General features: G+C 38.9%; 1 protein-coding gene across 1 annotated transcript in view; it reads right to left on the bottom strand.

The window, feature by feature from the left end:
* Positions 1–26,573, bottom strand: part of msi2b (musashi RNA-binding protein 2b) — a 434,292-nt gene that overhangs the window by 106,284 nt on the left and 301,435 nt on the right. Inside the window, exons 8-9 of the mRNA XM_037688064.1 lie at positions 23,857–23,939; positions 2,067–2,181 (exon numbers count right to left, since the gene is read on the bottom strand). Of these exons, the coding sequence (XP_037543992.1) occupies positions 2,067–2,181; positions 23,857–23,939 (198 nt within the window). The remainder of the gene's footprint in view (positions 1–2,066; positions 2,182–23,856; positions 23,940–26,573) is intronic.

The following is a 26,573-nucleotide window of genomic DNA, read 5'->3' as shown; positions in this document are numbered from 1 at the left end:
CATCCATCCATCCATCCATCCATCCATCCATCCATCCATCCATCCATTATGGGTTGCTGGTGGACATGTCCAGCCATCACTGTGCGAAAAGTGGGGTACACCCTGGACAGGTCGCAAGTCCATTTCAACCGGCGAGTCATCGGATGCGCACGGCCGGTGACAGGTGTCCATCTGCGCTTAACATGACTTTTATAAACCTCTTTCAACTGGCCGGTCAGACCTGCCTCCTCCTCAACAAGTAGATTAAGACAATTTTATATTGTGCATTATTTAGTTTTCTTATTTTTCTTATTTTATTTAGTTTTCTTTGTCATGTACGATTCGCAAAACTGCAAAAGCCTGAGCCCACGTGCACAATTATTGTGCAATGCGCCAGCGATCTCTTCCACAGTTTGATTAACTGCTGCATGCTTCTTTCTTTCTTCATCTTCTCATTTTATTTGTGCTGTATGACTCGTAAAACCGCATCAAAGTCCAAGACCGGCCCGGCCTGCACATTAATCACATTATAACGGCCCGGACTGGTCTTAATCCGGTCGGTCCGGGACGAGTTTCGGGTTAGAAACGATAACCATGAACCAGACAGCAGGACCCGCCCTGCTCTGCTCTGATTGGGTCAAACTTTGACTCTAGTTTTCTTCACTGGTTGAAAGCAGCGTCACTATCAGTATTAGGTTGGGTGGTTTTAACAAGACCACAACAAAACGTTTTTCCCTCCTCATTTTTACAGATGATGAAAATCTGTCCTGACCATGATCTAAATGACAGAAATCCATTGCTGCGACTGAGAACTTAAATCCACGAGTACTGTAGTACTGTATTGTGATTAGGGTTTGAATCATATCACTTTTTGTTCTATATTTAATGTGCTGAATCAAATACAAACCAGAGATACACAACTTTATTTGACACATTTTGACAAAAATAAAAGAATGAATTGATAATCTCTGCTTTATTTAAATGTAAAAGAAAACTCATTTATTACACTTGATTGATTTGACTAGTTTGCTCTATAGAGTTATTATGCTAATATAGGTATAGGGCATTACTGTTATAATCATAATGCATTGATTTGTTTTGATTCTCATTCATGAGGTGGTTTATACATCTGATTATGATTACTGTTGCTGCGTTGATTTATTGTATTTTTGTTGTGAGTATTTAAGAGGGGAGGATCTGTAAAACCAGTAAAGAGAATGCTATAAAACAAAAAAATTAAGAAATATTTTAAGCATCACCATATTCTGTAAACATATAAATACTAAGCGGTGGCTTCTTAGGCGTATACTCTTCATGGGAGAGGAAAGGGCCACTTGAAGGCAAAAAGAGCACCCAACAATCAGATGTTTTTTTTACTTTTATGAAAAAAAAAAACCCCTCTTTCAAGTGACTGGTAATCCATTGGGTTTTACTATACAATCAAATTATATGCATATGGAATGTAAGCGACAAAATAGATGGCCAGATAATAAGACAGATAGATAGCCAGATAGATGGGGGTTGAGCAGGAGGGGGGCAGTGAGGCAGAGAGTGCAATAGTGTTAAATAAAAAGGGACACAGGCTTGGGCTCGATGGTAATGAAGAGGGGTGGGCCAACAGTTGAGGTCCCTGTAGATGAGATCTCTCACTGACATGTGTGTCCCCTTCATTACCCATTAAGGGGGGCACAGTGATGAATCCTTAATATGACATTACACCAATTTTCCTCTTCATTTAGCCTGCTAATGTGCTGGTCTGCTCCTATATGCCCAGGGGCTGCCTGTACCAGACTCAACCAGAAATAGAGCGCAGTGGCCACCGGCGGCACATCTTGAAGCAACCTAATTAGGGGCAGCAACCACCTAATGGGGCTTTCTAGACAAGAGTTTACTCAGGTTGTTTTGGTAGCAGGTAGAAATTGAAGCCTGAACAGTGTGTGTCTGACAATTCTGCAAATTCTGAAGACGGCAGAAAATTGTTGCTCCTAAAATAACTATGTAGTAGCTGTTACTTGATGGAGCTTCAAGCAGCTCTGCTTGTGCAGTAGATGAGCGGTTGTGTGGCTTTAGATGTGCATGTAACTCACTCAGCATGCCCATCCCCAGCATGAAGGCATCCATGGTGTAGGGCAGACCCCTGGCTCGCCCTCGTGTGCCTGGTGGGAACATCACCTCCTTGGGCTGGGCCTTCTTACATTCTACCTATGTAAACAAACACACACATACACACACAACACACCCACCCACACATACGCACACAAAGAAAGACAAACCATTAGACTGTGTAGGTACACAACCAGGCAGATCTGACAGGGCTGTCTCAGCTCTTAACAGGCTTTTCTGTTTGTCTTGCACACAGCTAGATGTTCTCCACAGAGGAAAACAGAGTCGAGTCAATCCTCAGCTCCTTATATTTTAGAAGCTAAGACTCCATGGAAAACTTACAGTCATGCTCCTCTTCTAATAAAGCAAATATTGTTGCACCAGTGAGCATGTGCCCAGAGCCTCAGGGAAACGCAAGCTAAATATTTTAAGAGTTTTTCAAGACGTCAAGATGTGAACAGCTCGGTCCTCTAAGTAAAAAGTTTTTCTAATAGATAAAAAAGGACAATCACTAAAGTAGTAATGATGATTTCAAAACTAAATGATTCAAGTCTTGGTGTGAATTCTTGAAAAAAGCGTCTTCCAATTCAGGATAAGACGTTCTGTTTTGTGTTTGTCTGTTGTTACAGGGCTGAGTGAGATCCCCAGCGCCCCACAGTCTAATTCCACCTGAACCTCTCATCCTTCCCCTGCATTTATTTCTCTCACTCCGGTTCTCACATATACAGGTTTGTTCATTTCCCATCTTGTACGACTGACATCCCCTCCTCCTACATAACACATCAAATGAGGGATGTGACAGGGGCAGATGAGAGGAAAGAGGAAGATGAGAGCCCTATTTATCTATCCGATCTCTAGGAATCATAGTGAAACCCGAGCGGCTGACAAAACGGGGGTGGCACAGTCTTGTGTCTCTTGGTTTTTTTTTTTTTGGTAGGCTCAGTCCGTTCACCATGCTGCACAATCTATTTGCTCCACTGCCTGCTTGGCATCAGCCTGTCCATCTGTTTGTCTGTTTGCCTCCTGGCTCTTGCCTTCTTCTCCCCACTGCCTCCACTTAAGCGGGGCTTTCTCGGCTGCTGCGATTCACATGTCATCCCGGCCTGCTGCACAAAACAGACTGCTGCGCCGGTGCAGCGTGCACCTCAACTAAGGTATAGCTTGGCACCCATATAAATAGGCCTGACAACTCTGACAGGCCAGTGGTGAACATTACTATTCACACACATCCATGCAGAGATGTAGACACAACATACTACTGCAAGTGGCCAAACAGTAGAAACATACTTCATGTCCTGAGAGGTTTATGTGGCTAATCAATAGTGTGACAAGCTCAGTATACGATTTCCAGCAGGGAACAAGACATGTAAAAAGCGTAACACAAATGAAAAAAGAAGGTTTCTATTACAGAGGGAAAGTTGCTGTGCAGCAAAGCTGTGATTTGTTGCTGTTAGCAGCCCTTTTATTTGAAGCAGACCAAGTAAAGTACACAGTTCCCTCAGCCACTTTGTAGCTGTCACAGCTGCTCTGGCCTCCTTGCTCGCCTGGTGTGGTTTGACATTGTGCTGAAGAGAGCGCAGGCACTCTCAGCATCTGAGGACGACCCCCGGCATGGAAGTAGGAGCCGGCTGGGACAAATGGGTGTGTTAGAAATCTCAGCACACTGCTGGGATTTTCATATGTTCACATGGCTGGGCGACAAATACAGCAAAGCCCCCCTCCTACCCCAAACATACGCTCTGCAGACATGCTACTGTCTGATCAGCGTCCTCCACTAGCCCTGCCACTTCTGAGCTAGTTGGACGATCAGGTAGCCTGCTGGGAGTAAGACAGAGCCGTGTGTGAGTCATGCCTACATGCTCTCAGATACGAGTCTTTGATATTCAGAGCGAGGGATCCTTGTCATGGATTTAAAACCAGTCAGAAGCCAGGGTCTGTGGTGGTGTGAGTGTGTGGGTGTTCACCTGCTTCAGATACGCAGACATGTGTGAGCGAGAGAGGCAGCGGCTTTCAAGAGCGAGCTCGTCGAAGAAAAAGACGAGGAGAGGACACTGAAACAATTCAGCGCCTGTCAATGAAAAACTACAAAAGGTTCAGCAACTGTGAGGGCAGAGATTCAAATTTTTCCAAGTGGAAAGTTCTACAGACTGAACATTTTGCCTGATGAACAGCTTTAGAGCACTGACTGAACAGGGTCTGTCTGAAAGTATTTCACAGAAGACGACTTGCTTAACTCAACTCTTTGAATTTATAAACGCAGTGCAGTTTTGTGTTGTGAAAACCACGATTTCTTAATCCACAACTTAATTGTCAATGAGACGATCAGGCACTATTGTACCCTGTTGAAAAAAAGGGGTGAACTGATATTCTGCCTGTAAATGCAGGAATAGCACCCAAGAGATTCAAGAGCCTCGAATATACTTTGATTAAATGTTTAATCAAAAGTTTTGATTATCCTAGCATATGAAGAGATTCAATCTGTACTTAACTAGCATCAACAGCCAAGCCGTTATGTTTTAAAAATTGCACTACGTTATTTTATAACGTGATATTACGCAGTTTCCATAATTTATTGACTGTAAATATATCCCTGAATGCAAAAGGTTTATTAGAACAACTGTTTTGATCAGACTTTAGTTATTATAATGCAACTGCAGCAGGTTTTAGATCATGTCCTAGCAACTTGGAGCCTGTTTTAACAAGGGTATAAAATAATCTGAACTGGCAGCAGGCAGTGGCCTGAAACCAGAGTGTGTTATAAGAGGACAGATGTTGGCATATAGATGTCAGCAGTTGTTCTGCTTCTCTGCTGAGAAAGTCTAGCGTGATGAAATAAAAAAGTCTGAATTCAAATCTAAAAAGTAAACAAGTACTATTTGATGCATAATGTATATTAAAATTAATCTTTAATTACCATATTTTTTGCTGTATATGTTGCACATTTTTGCATAAATTTGCAAGTCCTGCGACTTATACACCAAAGTGACTAATATATGTTTTTTTTTTCATATTTATAACAATTTTTGCCTGAGATCTGACAATTTCATTCGGTCTGACATGGAAAATATTGAACAATACCACTTTCAGCCACTAGAGGGAGGTCGAGTAATATAGCAAACCAAGTTTCTCCTTAATAGGCAAAAGTGGCTATTAATGAGACACTTGGCTTGCCATACCAAGCCACCTTTGTCTTGCTCCAGAAATCCTGGCGCAAACACCAAATCAGCTGCATTTTGCTGCGCCGCCCCGCTGAAATGCAGCTGATTTGATCTTCAAAGTGCATTTATTAATGAAAAGTTCAACTGAGATACACCTTTACTATAATGTCAAGCAAACAAATAATTGTTTTTAAGTGTTAATCTTGTTAAATTCTTGGTAAAGTCCTCCCGTGCGCGCTCCCGCGGCCGCCATTTGGCAGCCAATTGATTTTTGGCACAACACCGGCCCACCTTTCTGAGTTGTCAGCGGTGACGCATAATAGATGCGACTTATGTGACGAAGCGACTTATTTATGTTTTTTTTCCACTTTATTATATATATTTGGACTGATGAGACTTATACGGCGGTGCGACGTGTACAGTGGCAAGTACAGCAGATACATTTTTTGTTTGAGTCTTCTTTAGCCTAACATAAAAGGTGTTTTGGAATTTTTGTTATTCAGTGTCTGGAGTAAAACAAAAATATAAATCACAGGCCATTATTCTGTTCCCGTATTGCTCTAGGTACAATATTGGTATTTGTTATTTTCTGTGTTGCCAAATGAAAAGGTTTGATACTGAAAATGTTACACACACACAAACACACATATGAGAGCTACATGATCAGTGTAATCAAAGCCCACAGATGAAGAATAAAAACAAACAACTCTCTTTGTTTTCAATGTACAAACGCAACATTACAGAGTGGAGAAGCACGCCAGTTGATGACCTTTTCAATACGTTTCCCATCTATATTAACCTTGTAGGAATAACGGAGCCGTGTGGGTGGGATGGACTGGCAGTGACTGTCCTTCAGGGACGAGTGTTGTGGGTGTGGTGTGTGTGTGTGTGTACAGAGGGGGAGGCGTACAGCTGCTATTAGCTTCAGCAGTGAATGGATTCCATCAGTGGACTGGCAGACTGAAGAAAGGAAACGGTGTGATTCATTTACTCCAGCTCTCACTCCCAGCTGAACAGTCAAAACACACAGAGAGAATAGTTAGGGACTGTCAACGCTCTGACTGCCCGATGTCAGGCCTGGTGGTGTGAGATTAAGGTGGGGGGAAGGTTTCTAACATTTAACAAATTGCCTATTTAAGGCACAAGATAAATTAAAGCTAATTTAAAACTAGTGTAATGGAAATACAACTAGGTATGAACCAGTTTCAGTTTTATAAGATATACTAAAAAAATGTCAAAACCACTACCTTTTGCTGTCATACAATTCATGTGGTTAAATTCCTTTTAATGAGATGTCAAAGACAGTGTTCAGTATTCTCCGGTTGTATGTAGCTCAGAGTAGCGCTCCCCCTCCGGCACCTGTTGCTGCGAGCTGTCAGTCAGCTGTGTACGACGGCGCAATTATACTTTTCCCCCCTCATTAAAAACATGGTTGACTATTTGCCTTTTTTCTGTTAGCAAATAACACTATCAGTCATGCCTTGTCTACGTGGAGTGCCACCCACCTCTTTTTTGAGGTAATGCTGTTTTTCAAGAAATGTTGCAACGAGATATTAGAGTTAGCATTGCTGTCTGTGAAATGAGCAGCTAAATGCAGGGTCACTACAGATACTAACAGTATGGCTAATTAGCTAGCCAACAACAGCTTGTCAAGCTCATACCGTTATTTTACAAAGAAGAGAACAGCAAAAATACAGGCGATATTTAATGAGCATGTTTAATTTTAGAATTTTAGCTACATTTAGCATTTTTGTTTATTCTTATTTTATTATTATTATTATTATTTGTTTATACTACATTTTGTTTATTCTGCATTTTTGTGAATTTTCTTCACTGCTCTATACATCTGAATGAAAGGAAAAACTATTTTAAACAAGGTTAATGGTTCTCTGGTGTTTTAGCTGAAATTGATTCTTAAATTTGTTCTCAACACTTAAAACTGAATTACAATTTAATCATATAAACTGCTGGCCAGTTTAACATCAGTGTAATGAGTCGGCGTCATGACACTTTTTTCTCACTCTCCTTGTATGTCTCAAAATAACAAATAACTATACATAGACAATATTTTATGTATCATATTTATGTTGCTATTATATAATAGTGATGTGGGACATGAGTAAAAAGCAGCAGTGCAAATGATTGCATTTCTATTTTTTAAAAAGTAACCTACAGAGGAAGCTCATTTGACCGCTTGTGTTTTGGATCTCGTTCTTTCGATCATAATCCAATATTTCCCCTACCATTATACAAGCGGGGTGCCCCGCCCCGTCAACAGAACCGAGCGCCCCCATCTACCGAACCCCTCCCCACCCCAACCACCTGTTGGCACTGATGTAACGCTAAACAAGCAGCTCGCTATTCAGGTGCACTTGCTAAAAAGCTAAAGGCAGCCTCTTCCCTCATGCTGAACCCTCACTCTGACCCTCCCGCCACTCGAAATCTGTCGGTACAAACAGCGCACGGCTCAGATGTGTGTCTGTCCCCCCCCCCCCCCCCCTCCAAAAAAAACCCATCGGTTCAGACAGCGTGTGGTTGAGATGCGTCTGTCTCTCTCCTCTCCCACACCCTGCTCTAAAACTGTCGGTTTAAACAGCGTGCTGCACAGCTCGGGACGTGTCTCCGTCCGTCCCCATCACCCCCCCGACAAAAATCACGGAGGAGATGAGCACCCTGCCATGGCAAGTTATCTAGGGGGAAACACTAATCCAAACGTCATGATCATAGGTGAGGGTTGGAACATAGACAGACCAGTATATCAAGAGCTTTGCCTTTTGACACTGTCTTGTAATCTTAACCTACTTTTGATTTTGTGTACATACAAGTGCCCAATGATCCATTAATAATCTAAGAAAGGAATCCAACAAAGTTAAGTCAGGTCATCTGGATGGTTTCTTTATCTGTTGAGATGCTTCGTCCTTCATCCAAAGGACTTCATCAGTCCGAGGAGCCACAGCAAACTCAGTCCCACAAGCAGCACACTCACATAGGGGTCCAACTAGTTTGCTGGTGATAAGATGGTTTTTGGGACCTGCCCTCTCTCCCGTTGACTCCTCTGAGGCAGCCATAGCCAAAGTGGTTCAAAACATCAAAGTTCATGCTCAATAACCCAGGTACAAAATCCAACAAAGTTAAGTCAGGTCCTCTGGACAGTTTTGTTTTTGTTGAAAAATTTTATCCTTCATCCAAAGGACTCCATCAGTCCGAGGAGCCACAGCAAACTCAGTCCAAACTCAGCAGTGCACTCACATAGTGGGCCAATCAGTTTGCTGATGATAAAATGGTTTCTGGGGCCCACTCTCCCCCCTGTTGACTCCTCTGAGGCAGCATTCTCAGACTGATGAAATCCTTTGAATGAAGGACAACATGTCTCAACAAATCCAAAACCGTCTAGATGACCTGACTGAACTTTGTTGGATTTTTTTTAAAACCTGGATTATTGTGCATGAACTATGGTCTGAGAAAGGAACATTTTAAATGTGACAAGTGGAAGGTTCAGACACAGTTCGGCACAATCCAGTCCAGTTTTTATTTTATTTTTATTCACTCATCTCTTTTGTAATTCCACATCCTTTCAGATTAGCAGAAGCTTTGTTTTCCATTAGGGTTGTATCTACAATCAGTGTAGAAACACAGGACAGTTGAGCATAGGTAGATGTATGATGATAAGAAGTTTTAGGAAAGGCAAAATGATGCTTTCAATGGCCAACAATCTCACACAAGTCATTTTCCCTAATATCTCTGTGTGCCCACTGTATATAAAAGGTAAGGGATGTGAGGTCATTGCAGGGCCATGTGCACCCTGTGGTACCGACACGTTTCTCTTGCCATGCTTTTTATTGCAAGATAATATTGCCAACAGGCACACTGGGAGACACATTCAAAAGTGGGACAATGATCATCAGGTTGACGTCAAATGGCCTCCATCACTTCCTCAATCAGCAGATCTGAACATCACTGAGCTTTTATGGGACCTCCTGGTGAGCAGAGTGAAAAGTGGATTCCACTTCCTTCATCCCTCAAAGCTTTTCCTTCTTCAATGAAGGGTAACCATCCAATTACTTACAGTCCAGGACTTGTAAAGAAGCACTCCGTGAGATACTCAAACCACTCTGGAGGGTGGTGCCACCTCCTTATTAGCCACTTGATGTTCAAACATTGTTAGAAATCGAAAAATTGCTCTTGAAAAACATTTTTAATGACATGTCAAACTAAAGGTCCAAAATTTTCTCAGCAGAAATCTCCTTTCCAGACTTGTTCAGTGTGGGGCTGCAAGCAGAAGTGTGCAGAGCGGATTTATGCAGTGTGAGCCCACACATTAACACAACGTAAAACTTTATAGCTTTCAAGCCAATATGTTTAGTTTTAGCCTGATCATGTCTTCTGGATGAGCAGAAGCCATTACACTAACACACTCAGCTTATGTTCAAAGTAATCTGTGAAATTCAGGTGAATTCAATCAGTTTACTGCATATACAGGTATGTAGTGTAGAAGAGACATACTGTTCAGTCTTATAGCCTAACACAAGTTTTGACCTAATCAATAGTATCATTTCTTATTGTATTATTGGGCTAAGTCATTCAGTTGAAAAAATGTTTATTGACCTGATACACTGTGAAAAACAAACAGAGACATCAAAATTTACAATATTCTATAAATATTCTAATTTTATCCTAACAAAAAATAAAACCAATGTTGTAAAAATTCAACTTTTTCAAAAATAAAATGGACTTTAGATTAAGTTTATAAATGACTTGATGCTTTATCACAAATTTTACTTGTTAAATGAAGGCTGTTTCCATGTGCAATGACAAGCCAGTATCTGCGGTAAAAAGTTATATTATAAAATGCAGTCTTGATATAGAAAACCTGTTTTGTATAGGTTATACAATAAAGGTGTGTAAAAGGGTATTTATTTTCACGAGGTGGAGTCTTACCAGTAAAATATTTAGTTTCTTTAAAATGGCAAAATACTCTTGCAAAAATGGCAAGTAGTATACAAAAATAAAATTTTATCAGCACATCATTTTTATAATTTCATCTATTTTTTTGAACTGTACATAAACCAGAATCCATCCATCATCCATCCATCCATACATACATACATACATACATGCATACATACATACATACATACATATATAGAGTATTTCACATAGAGTATTTTTTAAGGAATGCTAATTTATGGTATATTTTTGTAATTTTTGATATATTTCTATGTGTATTCTGGCAAGTTAAGCACAGACTAAAAAAAGCATAGTTAAGATTATATTTAATTTAGAATTAGAACTTGGTGAAAAGATTCAATAAAACTTTTTTTTTATATTTGTATTCAATGATGAAAAATGTTACTTTTACCAAGTTTTGACTCACCACAACTTCTGTATTTCCTCTTTCAGGCCTTGGTATTTCTTGAGCTTTTTGCTCCTACTTTATGAAGTTACAGTCACTTGGGATTGCTACATCTGTCACCACTGCCTTCTTCTCTTGCATGTTGACCACCACAATGTCGGGTTGATCAGCCATCACCTGTTTGTCAGTCTGGATATGAAAGTCCCACAGTTTCTTAGCCCTTCTGTTCTCCATCACCCTTGGTGGCATCTCCCACTTTGACTGTGGGACCTCCAGTCAATTTTCCCTCTAATTTTTCATGTGTCTGGGCAAACACAAGCTCCCTGAGTGCACTGAGGACCACTGTGAGCAACATTAGATGTGCACGCTGTGGTCTCACACCAGTATCACACCTGTTCAAAATCTGGGATCATAGCAAGTTACATGGCTTATTAAAATAATCAAATTACAGCAGCAATTTCCATTTGTTTACTTTTAATATAAGTGATCTGGCCCACTTCAAATGAAAAAGACAATCTTGTTGTTCATGAGAAGTGTAGTATGTTAAATGTGAGAGCCCTGCTTTGGTCTGGGTGAGGGTCCAGTTGTGGCTTATGTGAGGGTCCTGCTCTGGAAGATGTTTAGCAGCACGGTTGCCATTAGTGTCAGAAGCATGTTTGTAATGTGGGGGGGGGGACACCCTGTTGGGTGAGTCTGGGGGCCCTCCCCCAGAAAATTTTAAATAAAGTACTGTAGATGCCATTTCCTGCATTTTGGTGTATTTTAACAGGTTGTTTAACATCTAGTTTTACCTACACAAATAAACACTTGATTCAATAACTATTTTAGAGTTAATGTTAATAACTGTCTATTGTTGTCGCTGTTGTCCATTGTTTTTCATCATTCTTTGTTGAAATCAGGTCTCTCTTGTAAATGAGTCCTCGAGGCTCAATGGGATCTACCTGTCTAAGTAAAGGTTGAATGAAAAAAACAAGACCTGCCTGACCAACAGCTCTCCTTGTGTGAATAGAGCACACTTCGCTTCTCTCACGTATCCTAGTCACAGTCTAAGAAACACAGTGTAGCCTAACTTAAGTGTCGGGGGGGGGGGGGGGCGGTGGATCACTAGCCAATATGAAACTATAATAATAATCACTCTTTCTTACCAATGGCCTAGCATAAGCATCATCCATGATGTTTATTAGTAGCTTAAAATACCTACTTAAAAACTCCAGTAGTGAGCTAGGTCTACTGTAACCTTACCCACTTGTAGAGTCAAGAGGCAAACATGTAGCATTAACACAGTATGAACAATATTCAGGAATTGTTTCTATAAGAACATTACCAAATATTTTACGTGAATGGTAAGATCATTTACCCACGAGGAAATGTAACCCAGGGTGAGCTAACTTCAGACAAACTAACAAACAAGATAGCTGTAATGGTGGAGGTAGTGAAGCTCATGGCTTTACCTGAGGCATTTAGTGTGATATTTATTTCTTATCGACCAACATTAAGGCAAAGAAGACAGAAAAAAATTCTAAGCTACTAATAACTTAAAATAGTTACTGCAGTGGATGTTTTCATGCTGCAGATCAGCACAGGGCAAGAACTCACAGTGAAATTCAGTATGTAAGAGTACATTTTACATTACACAACCCATTAAACTTCCTCTTCTTCTTTCGGCTTTTCCCTTTTCAGGGCTCACCACAGTGAGTCATCCTCCTCCATCTCACTCTGTCCTCTACATCCTCTGTCCTCACTTCACCTACCTCCATGTCCTTTTTAACTGCACCCATATAGCTTCTCTTTGTCTTTTTCCTGTCAGCTGCATTTCTAACATCATTCTACCAATATACCCACTGTTATTCCTCTGGACTTGTCCAAACCACTGTCCCTCCTCTGGACATGTCCAAACCATCTCAGTCTGGTCTCTCTAACTTTATCTCCCAGTTGTTCAACTTGTGCTGTACCTCTGATGATCTCATTTCTAATCTTATCCATCCTTGCCACTCCTAAGGAGAACCTCAACATCTTAATTTCTGCCACTTCCAGTTCTGTTTCCTGTCTTTTTGTCATTGCCACTGTCTCCAGCCCATACAGTATACCACCGTTTGTAAACTTTTCCTTTGACCATCCAGATATATACCGAGCACTACTGTTTGCTAACACTTAGCATGAAAAATTGGCTACAAGTCGTGGGATTAGCTTACTTACCGCCTTTGATTGATGTCGTACAACCGAAAACTTCTGTGATAAATCCACATCGCCAAATATTATTCCTCGGTATGTGATGAAATATGCAGTAACAAAGCTTAGAAAAGTGCAATAATTCATGGTTGCTTATAGCTATGTAGCGTCTTTGAACGTAGTTTGCATGTCAGCGCTGAAACTCCAGAAGAGGCTGACTGGCTGAATACAAAAATCATGTGACAAATCACGTGACGCAGGTCTGTTTTGGCCGGGGGTCCGTCCCCCCCCACGCATCAGGCGGCTGCACTGTACAGACCGCTGCGCTCGGGGTGACAGTTTATTATAAAAACGGGAGAAAACCTTGTGGCCAGTTCGCAACTGCGCAGCATATTTTCTTGTGTGTAAAGAATGTGTGAGCAGTACGCGATTGCACAGGTGCATAGCTTAGAGGGAACAGTGCCTCCAGTCCATACTCGACACAGATGTTCTTGTATATTATTCTAGCCAATTGGTTATACTGTCCCATTGAGGGGAAAAAAAAAAAAAATTATATATATATATATATGTATATATATATGTATGTGTACAGGGGTGCACCTGGTACACAGGTATGCACACATGTGCAACAAAAATCAGGAATGCGTAGCATCACCTGTGTTACCACACGCCTTTGCATACTTGACCGTCAAGTTATGGGGAGGATCTGGATATTTCCCGGTGGGCCGGTCTGATATGTAGCCTGCAGGGCTGACTCTCCATGTTTTTTTATTTTTTTAAGAACTTTTTATTAACAACATCAAATCTCAAAACACCGCTACCTCTGCACCTGGGCTGTCCCGCCTCCACCCAGGGCTGGCGGGTGGTGTCAGCGTTTTTTTTTTTTTTGCTAGTCAGATCCGCGACACAATCTGTCAATCAATCCAGTAGGCGAGTCAGCAATTGACCAATCGACTACCTGATTTTGTCCTGAAGGTAAACATATCATGTATCATGTATGTATCCAGACTGACAATTATATATATAAATTTCTTATGTTTGCACAGTCTCCATCTTACAACACTGATACAATGATAAACCAAAATATACAATATCTAAAAGGCTAATTTAACAGACAACACCAATGTTTTGTTTAATAAATATTCTTGTGAACATTTTTTTCCCACCACAATGACAAATGTAAAACTGATGCCATGACAGCCCAAGTACAGGAGTACTTCCCAGCAGATGATAAAAAGATTGCTGCCAGCACAGGTGGTGATGGAGTGTAGGTGGACTTTTCATAAAACACCTAAATAAGGTGCAAAAATCGGAAGCAAAAAAAATTTGCTGGAGAATGTTCTGTCATGTCTCCACTGATATCCTATTTCTTGTGTGCAAATTGAGCACAGCTTAAGGGCTTTCTAAACCATCGTTGTTGCTGCAGAATGATGCACAATCTGAAGTTAACTGGCATGAAAGATATCAAACATCAATAAGGGAAGGAAGAGCTGGGATGACTGTTAACAAAAAGCCCCCACATCGTGAAATATCAAGAGATATCCTAATATTTTCTACCCTAACCTTTAAGATACAAATGTCAAAATAGTTTTTTATACATCTTTCTAATTGTAACAATTTAAGCAACCACAACCCGATGCTGCTGACTGCACAAATTATCATTTGAATTTTTTATTTTATTTTTTACTTGTGGGTACATAGCAAAGACAGAAAACCCTGTGTTGGGTACAAGGGTGATAAAAAGACATCCGTTCATCCGTTCGTTCATCGGTCCGTCCATCCATTCGTCATCTTTACCCGCTTATTCCTTTTCGGGTCACAAGGGTCACTGGTGTCTATATCCAGCAGTCACTGCGCGAGAAGTTAGGGACACCTTGAACAGGTCTCCAGTCCATCATAGGGACACATAGAGACAAACGAGACAAACAACCATTCAGTCTCTCACTCACACCTAGGGACAATTTAGAGTTACCAACCAGAAGTGGTATAAATGTGTAGCGTTTCATTAAATTATCTTCAATAGATCCGTAGTTATGGACCGGAGAAGCAAGGGCCTTGTGTACTATTTGACCTTGGTTTGTTACCTTCACCTTGAAGCTGGTGCGATGAAAATATTATGCGACACGTCCTGTAGTGGTTGTACAAATTTCCATTAAGTTTCATTAAATTATCTTGTGTGTTTTGGACCAGCTTTGGTCAAGCAAAGACTGTGTTTTAACTTTGACCTTGGTTTGTGACCTTGACCCTGGAGGTGGGGTGATGAAAAGTGTATGTGACACTCCGTCTAGTGATGGTACATATATGTGCATCACATTTCATTAAATTATGTTGAGCGGATCAGAAGTTATGGCTCGGACCAGAGAAAAAATGACAGACTTGTGGACTGAGATTATTATTATTATGTCCGTCTTTGACAGGTGGATAAAAATAATAATAATAACAATAACAACAATAATAATAATAATAATAATAATAATAATAATAATAATTAGAAAGCTTTATTGGTAAAGATATCTTCTAGGCCTGCCATGATAAATTTTGCTGGGCAACTGTCTCAGAAACTATTGCGATAAACGATAATATTGTTTGAAATTTGACAATAATTAGTAATTATTGTGGGCAGCACGGTGGCGCAACTGGTAGAGCTGCTGCCTCTCAGCGAACAGGTCCCTGGTTCAAACCCCGGTCCAGGGGCCTTTCTGGGTGGAGTTTGCATGTTCTCTTCGTGCATGCGTGGGTTTTCTCCGGGTACTCCGGTTTCCTCCCACAGACCAAAAACATGCATGTTAGGCTGATTGGTAACTCTAAATTGTCCCTAGGTGTGAGTGAGAGAGTGAATGGTTGTTTGTCTCGTTTGTCTCTATGTGTGGCCCTGTGATGGACTTGCGACCCGTCCAGGGTGTACCCCGCCCCTCGCACAGTGATTGCTGGACATGGGCACCAGCGACCCCCGTGACCCAAAAATGGAATAAACGGGTAAAGATGATGGATGGATAGTAATTATTGTCAAACTTAAGAAGAAATGTTGGGTAATTTTTTTTTGAGTGTAGTACCTTTTTTGACCACCAAATAGCAGTATAAGACTGTTTGAACCAAAGGATGGATAGTGAGGGAGTGAGCAGCGTGTCTCTTTAAGAAAAATGGGAGGGAGTTGAGTGACATGGGCTGTCTCTCCTTTTTTCTCGGTTCTCAAAATGTTGGTTCACACAAAGCTTTTAATAAAAAAAATCAGTAAAGTTCTCAGCTTCTTTTTGCAGAGGAAAACAACTTTTTACACGAAGACCCGGGTTTCAACTTAGAATTTTGGAGCTTTGACAAGACAGAGGTTTTTCCCTGAGGTTGGCCTGTTAGCTTAGCTTGTAGCTTAGCTTCTCAGCTTAGCTGCTTTTAACGAACAAAAAACGTGATTCTGGATAGTTAAAATAGATTTTAAAGACAAAAGAGAAAGGGAGGGGTCAGCGAAGAGCACCGGAGTTGAGCCTTTTGTCATCCAGTGTCTTCAGTAGAAAAAGAGAGACACAAAGAAACGATAAAGCCGAAAAATGAAAATGAGGTCAATAATTTTCATTTATCATGCGATTAATTAATTTATTGTTTACCGTGACAGGCCTAATACCATCCAAATAATATTTGGCAATTTCATTAGGTTGAAACAAACTGTGGTAACAAACAAACAAAAAACATTGAATGTACCCAGTTTTGCCTCCAAAATGCCTCAAATACATCTCGAACCACTTCAACGCAGCTTTTTGCAGCTCGGCTGTTGCAAACATCTTTAAGAATGTGTCACAGTTCTTGTGTGGATTTAGGCAGCCCCAGCTGCCTTGGTCTCTTTATGTAATCCCAGTCTGGCTCCGTGATATTGATATAATGGCTGTGTGAGGGCCAAACCATCTGTTGCAGGACTACTTGTTCCTCTAGTCACTCGAGGGGATTCTTGATGACCCGAGCTGTACGCTTTGGGTCAATCTGCACATCGAATTCAGGACTGATCAGACAAGCTCCATCTGGTATTGAATGAAGGATAAGAAAACTAATGCATCTTAAGTTGCTCAGTAGTCGACTTTATCCAGCTGAAATAATCCCACCATTAATTTTACTTTACTGTGAAATGACCAACTTATTCTTTAAGTGTCTTTAAATAATAAATGGTAAAACCTGAGTGAAATATTCAGATAGCATGTAAAACATATCCTAGCCTCAAGTCATTCAACCTTTATGTAGACAGGTTAATCCCATTGAGACTCGGGGACTCATTTACAAGAGAGACCCGAGACCACCTTATGATGGGCATATAATAAAAATTAAATCATTCAATATCATAGTGAATAACCTCTTAATATTAAGTCAATGCAGGACTAATTGTGTGCATTATGTAATTTATAATGCTGTCTACGATCGTTTTGATTCTGTTGACTATCTTGACAAGCACCAACATGTAATTAAAAGCCTACCATAAAATACTGAGATTTTGTGAGATGTATTAGTGCTCAGAGTACGTGTTGCTATTGACTTATTAACAAAGGTTAACTCAGTATCTGTAAACTTGACTCAGTTACAGCCATTCTTTTGTGTCGGCCGAAGGCAAAAAGTCGTGTAGGCCAGTAACTGAGTTGTAGAAGTACATACAGCGATTACTTTCTGAAAGTTTCATTAAAATTAATCCACTGGTATTTTGATAAAAGAGCAGTAAAACACATATTATACATATTAAGAGGTTTGCATTGGTACTTTTCTCCTAAAATTATGCTTCAGTCATTTTAATGTTCAGAATACATTTGCCTCAATACATGAAAGGTTGTTGAATAAATGCCTTATCAAATTAGTTTTTAGTCAGACTTTATAGTTTAATATCAATGGGAAAAAAAACTCCTCCCATCACCTCACTCATTTCATCCTTCCTTGGTCAGCCTTTACAGTTTTTATTCTTTATTCAGTTATTTGCTGACATTATTAGTATTTATTTCTCTCCAATAATCCTTTAAAGTTGCATCAGTAATTGAAACAACAAAATGTTTATTCTTATCTAACTAGAAAAAAATACCTCATGGTTTTCACTTGTCATGATACTCAAGCACTATAAAGACATTGATCTTATCAGATTTAAACTCATTCACATAATATTGTTTTAATCGTTTTTGATTTATGCCATACTGTATGAACGTCATTAGGTATTTATTTACTTATTTATTTATTGTCCATTTTGTTCTTCTAATATTTAATCCTCATCACATTATTTTAGTCAGTTTAGTTGATCAAAACCCTTTTTTGTTTTTAATTGTTTGTGACTTAATTACTTTATTTCATAACCTACAGAAAAATCTCAATTGATTTAAAGTATTATTTTTGATAAAAAAAACCCCTTTTGTTTATTATCTGTAATTATAGATAGATCCTGTGCGCCACATGTGGCTGCATTTTTTTTTTCTCCCCGTCTTTTAGTGAAATATCTCATGTTCCACCGGACAGATTTTAATGAAACTCTCAGAAAGTAATCATCTACAACTGATTGACTTTTGACTTTTATTCAAGATGGCCACCACAGCTAATCAATCACAGCAAGCACAAAATGTGAATTAGTGTACCACAAATTTTACATATAGTGAGCTAAAACGTAATGAAGATGAGAGTAGCTTCATCACACACACTGAGCAATAACACATTATTATTATTATTATTATTATTATTACTGTTATTGTTATTATTATTGTTGTTGTTATAAAGAATCAAGTTTCTGTGCTATTCGCTTGGTTTAGGATTTATGGAGATGCACATTTTAAGAAAAAAAAAGCAACGTACAACTTTTTCTGAGCTGTCATAAGGAGATCTCTGCCACCACAACATTATGTAAACATTCAAATATGTGAAGCTGCGATAAAGAGTTAAACAAGTATTTGAAAACCGTCAAGCCGTCTCCTGCCTATTGATTTTTACTCCAAAATATTTACTAGTTTAATAGAAGGATGGTGGCTGCTGTAGCTAAAGGATGTTTCAACAATGATGCTGAGCCCCAGAGGGCATGATCAATATTTTTATCACAGCCTACATACACTGACGCAAAAAAAAAAAAAAAAAGACATGGAAGTCAGTGCAGTCAGCTGCTGATGGTAAATTATGAGATTTTCACTCTTTGCTAAATTATATATGAGTCAGAATTCACAGTGACAAAGACGACATGCTCCTGAACGTGAGGCCTTAATGGCACCAAGACGCTTAAAGGTTCAACCGCTCACATCTGAGTGGGCACTGACCCACAACACAGCCGGAGCTGCTGAAGGGCAAGAAGAAGGTGGGGTGTCCTATACGTCCACAACCTTCCCAAGTGGGATGGAATTTCTGTCCACATCAATTATTCACGAACCATCTGAGATAACACTCGTGGGCAGGATGGATGAGGTCTATTTCTGTATGGTGCTTCATAAGGATGAAGACAGGAGACATTTTTTACTTGATGCTCTTTTAGAAACTGAAAATCCAGTCATTTCCTTCATGTACGTGTGACGATGTTAACACACCTCTGTGCCTTAAAAAGATGCTTTAAACATACAATTTATTTCCCCTTTTCAGATATTCCCAGATGTCAACACCTTGTAGAAGATCCGAGGGTCACATTCATTTCCTGTTTCCTAAAGCATTTAAGATGCTGTAGGTGTTGCCAAGAGGGACTCCACAAAGGTGATAAAAGCATCAGGAAACTAACATCTCCCTTTTCTTTTCACACCATACGTGCACAGTAATTCTCATATGTTCTGCGAGGATTCCTTGGACTCCTTGATGGCTCACAACCTTTCCATTTGTGCTGCTCTTTGTAAAGAGTAAATACATGTAGAGGCTAGGATTGGTGCTTTTCCAGTCATGCAGCAGATACCCGTGTGCATTTGCACAGTGGATCAAATCACAGCTACATGCGGTCAAAAGTGCAAGAAACTAGAACTCTCCCTTCCCTACCAGTTGCAGATTTTCCTTTTCACATAGCAAACTTTAACTTACTGACGGTAACTTTAGCTGGTGTAGATCAAACAGCTACTTTGGTATAAAACTGTTGTCAAATCCAAAATCCTGGAGGTGAAAATCAAACTAGAGAAATTGAATTTCCTGCGAAAATGCAGGGTGAATGTTTCTTTCTGAAGAACTTGCTGAAAAATAGCTGAAATTAGCTAAAACATGCTGAAATATAGCTGAAATGTATGAACAAGCCTAATTAAGCATAAGACAGCAGAAAGAACACATATTTGCCGAATTAGGTTTAAATAAGTAGAAATGAGCCAAAAATTTGGAAATTAGCTAAAAAAGCTGAAATTGGCAAAAAAAAATAACTGAAAGTACTGGAAAAGGCAGAAATAAGCTTAAATTACTAGCAGGAAGAAGAATTAGCTGAAATGAGCTCCAAGAATATGGAATTAGATAAAAAGGCTAAATTTAGCAAAAATAAATAAATAAAATAAACAAACAAACAAAAAAAAACAGTTAAATAGTAGCTGAAATAGCAAAAAAAGCTTAAACCAACAAAAATAAGTTGAAAGGAGCATAAACAAGCTGACATTAGCGTAAAGAAGTTAATTAAGCTGAAAGTAGCTGAAATTATCACCCAAAAACGAAATTTATTTGAAAGCAGCTGAAATTAGCTAAAATGTTAGCTGAAAAGGTAGAACAAGCTTGAATTAGCAGAAAAAAGCAGAGAAAACATGTTTGCCCAATTAGGTTGAAAGAAGCAGAAATGAGCACAAAAAAAAAAAAGAAATTATCAGAAAAAAAGCTGAAATTAGCAAGAAAAACCAGCTGAAAAGTAGCTAAAAAAGCAGAAAGAAGCTGAAATTACCAGAAGGAAGTGGAGAGAGCACATTTTTGCTGAATTGGACTAAAAACGTTGACATGAATGCAAATAATGTGGAATTAGCTGAAAAGAGTTAAAATAGTATAAAACAGCTAAATAGTAGCTGAAATGGTAGAAAAAGCTAAAACTCTCAGAAATCAGCTGAAAGGAGCGTATCGAGCTGAAATCAGCAGAAAGAAGTTAGAAGAAGCATAAACATGTTGTGGTTAGCAGAAAGAATCTGAAACGAGCACAAAACAGCTGAAATTAGCTGAAATTAGCAGAAAATGTTTAAATTTGCACAAGGAAGCTGAAAGATGCCGAAGCAGAACAAAATGTGTGAGGAGCAGTAAAAGGTTGTAAACAGATCTAAAGATGTGAAGGATGTAAAATGAGCTCAATTCATTTTCTATGAGGAAAAAAATGATAGAAAAGGCTAATTATCTCAAAAAGCTAAAGTTGCACCAATACAAAATGTCATAGCAGGATTGTCCTGAAAGAGCCGAATGTTTTGATATGATTTGTTGAAATAGATTGAAAACTGCGGGTCGAGAATCACGCCGCAAAACGTACGGAAGAAAAATGGATCACAACAGAGTGAATGCTTCATAAACATTCACACAATAATACAAATCTAAAACAGTAAGTGTACTCCTCCTGTGTTCCTGGATCCAGTGACCTATTTTTTTAATCCCCTCACTTGGGCTGAGAAAAAGAACCTCTATGTGACATGAATATATTGTGCATGTACATGTGGAATAGCAAATGCCAAACATTCTTGAGGGTTTTCGTGTTGGCATCACAGCAACACCATTTGTGAGTTAAAATCCACTTGAGCAGATGTTTTTAGCAGCTGGACAGGGAGCAGTAGACTGACTGAACTCGCCTCTCAGCTGACCGTGGATGTCTCCAAAACTGATAAATATAAATCAGGAGGTTTTATGTGTCTAATTTTGTTTGATACATCACATTTGTTTGGTTTTTTTGGTGACATTTGCTGCCATTTCCTCGAACTAAAAACGTTAGTTTCTGTTTTCAGCTCCAATCAGGCCAGCTAATTATATCAGCAAACTAGTTATTTCTGGTGTTAAAATTAGTTATTAAGAGTTATTGCTTTTTAAAATTTGATCAGTTCTTGAATCTTAAGTAGTCGTTTCAAAACAGTGACAATTTTTCTTATTTATTTTATCAATATTTTATCAGCCAAAGACACTTCATAAATTTTGTATTTAACATTTAGCAACATACTTACACAGTCCCATTTAATAAATTACTTTGTAGTAGAGATAATGGGAAGGACATATTTGGATAATCTGAGAATGGTAAAAATGTGTTTAAGCAAAACAAAACCAAAAATTACAATTTTATTCTAAGAAAAGTGAGAAATTAAATGGTCTTCATGCACCCTAGTTTCTTTTTGTTTTTGTTGATAACTTTTTAATTCTTTGTCTGGTTACACATTATATGTGAACTATTTTCTTAGATTTAGGCTTCTTTTTTTGCAATAAAAGTTATTGTCAGTGTAAATAAAAGATTATATATATATATATATATATATATATATATATATACACACACACACAGGTATATATATATAAAAAAAAGTAATTGCTTTCTGTTTTGATTCAAATTTTACAACTCATCTATCCAGGAAGCAGGACCGTACAGAAAAAGATAAGCTGTTCTATGATTTCTAGTATTATTAAACTTTTTAATAAGCATATTCAGCCTCGTAATTCATTCTGTTAATAGTCCAGCTTTATTATCAAATACTGTAATTTCTGGACTATAGAGCACACCTGGGCAGCACGGTGGCGCAATTGGTAGAGCTGCTGCCTCTCAGCGAGAAGGTCCCTGGTTCAAACCCCGGTCCAGGGGCCTTTCTGGGTGGAGTTTGCATGTTCTCTCCGTGCATGCGTGGGTTTTCTCCGGGTGCTCCGGTTTCCTCCCACGGACCAAAAACATGCATGTTAGGCTGATTGGTAACTCTAAATTGTCCCTAGGTGTGAGTGAGAGAGTGAATGGTTGTTTGTCTCGTTTGTCTCTATGTGGCCCTGTGATGGACTTGCGACCCGTCCAGGGTGTACCCCGCCCCTCGCACAGTGATTGCTGGACATGGGCACCAGCGACCCCAGTGACCCAAAATGGAATAAACGGGTAAAGATAATGGATGGATGGATAGAGCACACCTGAGTATAAGCCGTGCCCACTTAATTTAAAAAGAAAAAACTATTTTGTACATATATAAGCCGCAGGTGTTCATGTTGTAACATGAGATAATTACACAGAAATAATTTTTAAACTTTTAATTAAATTTGTACCGTTAACATTCACAAATAAGTACAGTAAAAGTTTTTTTTTCTGAACAGTGCCTGTAAGACTTTGTTCTCACTGAGCTTTCTCTGTATGTTGTGACATAATATGTTACATGTGAAGATACTTAAACCTGTCACCGTTTTTGTTGGGTTTAGCTGTAAGCACTGCATGTAAAGCAGCTTGATGGGATGCATACTGGGAGTCATATGTGACCTGCACTGGTCCCAGGAGGAAATTATTTTCCTACAGTGTCATTCAGAGAGTCAGTCAGTTTCAGGGGCAAAGGAATATAAATCTGGGAGTGAGAGCGAAGGAGCCCCACCGAACATTCGAGACAAGTATTCCCTCCAGTCAATCACAACCCACAAAGCTGTTCAAATGATGCAGGATTTCTCAAGAGGCCTGCAGTGTGGAAGTGGGTGAAGGAGGGCCCTGATGTCACACTCGCCACACCGAGGGCGGACCTTGTCAATTAATCACACGTCGCATGACAACTTCAAAAACTGCATCTAAACTCTGTGGCGCTCTGAAAGGACCGGGGAAGCGGTGTAAATAAAACTGGCGTCACTGGCACTCAGTGGAAGGTGCTAATCCCTGACTAATGAACTCGGCCTCTGCCAGTAGCTTCCCCCCTGCACTCGTGGACATCTCCACCTGTGAGTGTGTTAAAGTGAGTGTGTGGCAGGGGATTCAGGAGGAGCTCCACTCTCCTGTCCCTCAGCCCTGACAGGCAGAATTCAGCCACACAATTTCACGGTTTGTGGTCAGTACACACCACCGCTTTCCCATCCCATCCCCGAGACCCACAGACCCACAAAGTGAACGAGCGTGCGGGCGTTATACCCACACACACACTACACACACATGGTCAGCTATTAATGGACGGAAAAGAACAAATCAAATATTAATCCTTCAGCGTCCACCTGGAATTGAAAAATATATTAAAAAAAAGTGTGTGGACTTACCATTTTGTTATTGATTTCATGAAAATGAATTTCACAGACTTTCTCTACGATGTCTTCACTCTCAAACGTTATGAAACCAAATCCTACGTAGGGAGAAACGGAGAGGGACGGGGGATGAGGAGGGGACAAAACAGGGAAGAGGAGCAAGTTAGTGGAGGAACAAAACTTCAGCAAGTAAAAGAAAACGCACCACAAGATGGAGCGTCATCACGAGCCAGACTCAGAAACTATTCGAGGACATCTGTGGAGAGATTGGCTCCGGTTCGCAAGAGAACAAGAGAATGAGGCAGACATTGTCCTCTTTAAATCAGGGATATGATGAAATCTGCCACATTATTAAGGGCACTCAAGGACCTCCTCTACAAAGAGGAGATGGAAAAACAGCACAAAGCTCATTTAATGAGATCCAGGGAGCTAAGGCCCAGCATCTGAATTTCATTAAACGCATTTTGTGTTCTTTTTATTGAAATCTCACTGTATAACAAGCCCCCATTTTTATGTTAATGCAGGCCTTAGAATGAACGTGTGGTTGACAGAGGGATTTTCATGCCGTATTTATAGGATAAAAGCTTAACCCCTCTTTTGACCACAAAGACAGAGACAAGATGGTTTGAGACTCATGAACACAAGTGGATTGTGATGCTCGCCTCTGTGTGTTGACGGCCATACACACCAATCTAGATTCTGTAAAGCCGGGGTTCAAAGAAAACAGATATTCTATTAATTTTACAAAGTGAAACAGTTAGTGAATAAAACAGCCCGAGAGGCTGAAGGAACAAGAGCTGCTCTTTAAATCACCACACAGAGGAAAGTAATGTCTGCTCGAGTATAAACAGCTTTCACTACAAACTCTGACTTATTAACACAAACCAACACCCACTTATTAGTATTACTTCACCTGTTTTTGATGATATGAAAGTTTAACTTCCTGCACACATTAATCAGACAGCATATAATACAGAGTACACACACAGAAGCCCAAGAGAGGTTTGGCTGTGTTTACTACACTAAGGTGGTTTATCCCTTCGATATCTGTGACTGTATTAGGTCATTGCTGGCAAAGCTGAAAATCAATGAGCACAACTGCTTTCTGGTAGTATTGGATTTACAGGATCAAATGTGATTAAACACCTTTATTTATCTGATATTTAATATGATGAACCAATTCCTATGTGGCTAGTTTGTCAAATCCGTTTTATGAACTTCTACTGTGTGCATTTTGTTTAGTGCATATCTATCAGCTGCAGGTGTAAAATGTATTTTATCATCTTTGCACAAGTTATTTAGAATACAGTTTAAAAAAGGCAAGGGTTGGTTTGACATTCTGACCAAATAACAACCTTGAGCAATAACCCTCCTGCCCCCACACACAATTTAGATGTGTAAAAACTATACTTTTTAATGTATCATAAGTGTTTTGTTTAAAAAGCAGAAATGTAATTATTATTATTGTTGCCTAATTATCACATATTGCATTAATAATAATATTATAGCTACAATAAAAACAATATTATAGCTACAATAATAACAACACTATAGCTATAATAATAAAACACTATAGCTATAATAATAACAACATTATAGCTATAATAATAACTATATTATAGCTATAATAATAAAATTATATATATAATAATAACATTATAGTTATAGCTATAATAATAACATTATAGTTATAACAATAACATTATAGCTATTACAATATCATTATATGTATAATAATAACAATATTACAGTTATAATAATAACAACATTATATGTAGCTATAATAATAACAACATTATAGCTATAATAATAACAATATTATAGCTATAATAATATTATATCTATAATAATAACAATATTATAGCTATAATAAAGATGATAACATATTTGTAGGAATTTTGTTGATGCACAGACACCCACAAGAACAGTCACTGTTAAAATCAGATGTTTCATATCCTTATGATTTTAAATCTGTGTTTAAAATTGATAGTTTGAAGCTTAAACTTAAAATCTTTGTTTAGTAACAATTAGCTTTTACTAAAATACTAGCGAGCCAGCTTCAGATGTTTTACGTGCATTTTGTTTTAAAATGAATCTACACAAAACCGGAAGATCTGGATAAATACAGACACCAGTTTTTTTTTGTTTGTTTGTTTAAAGTAGCCACGTGTTTTGCACAGAATGGTACTTTTTATTTGTCATTATCTTTTTTTTTTAATTAAGTAACATTGTTGTAACATAAGAAACCAATGTTAGTTAGTTAATAAGTCAGGGTACAGCAAGCCTGCCGCAGCCGTACATCAGATACACAAATTAACTCATAGCTTTTTGTAAAAAAGCTAAGAAAAATGATTTTTGCATAAAATCAACATAATCTTAAAAAAGTTTGGCTGTCACTCCACATGTCAAAGTGTCCCTGGGCAAGACACTGAACCCCTCATTGCCTCCAATGTGTGTCCCATCAGTGTCTGAATGTGATAAAGCTCTGATTATTCTCTGTACAGATCTAGCAGAGTGCTGTATGAATGTGTAAATGAGGGTACATATTGTGTTGTAAAGTGCTTTGAGTATATTGATAAGATAATAAAGCGTTATATAAGTACAGTCCATTTACCATATATAAGATTTAAAAAATAATTATCTATCTATCTATCTATCTATCTATCTATCTATCTATCTATCTATCTATCTATCTATCTATCTATCTATCTATCTATCTATCTATCTATCTA

Source organism: Nematolebias whitei, chromosome 14, assembly GCF_014905685.2.
Source record: "Nematolebias whitei isolate Nwh7 chromosome 14, NemWhi1, whole genome shotgun sequence".
Classification (NCBI taxonomy): Eukaryota; Metazoa; Chordata; class Actinopteri; order Cyprinodontiformes; family Rivulidae; genus Nematolebias; species Nematolebias whitei.
This window is presented reverse-complemented; position numbering and strand designations above follow the sequence as displayed.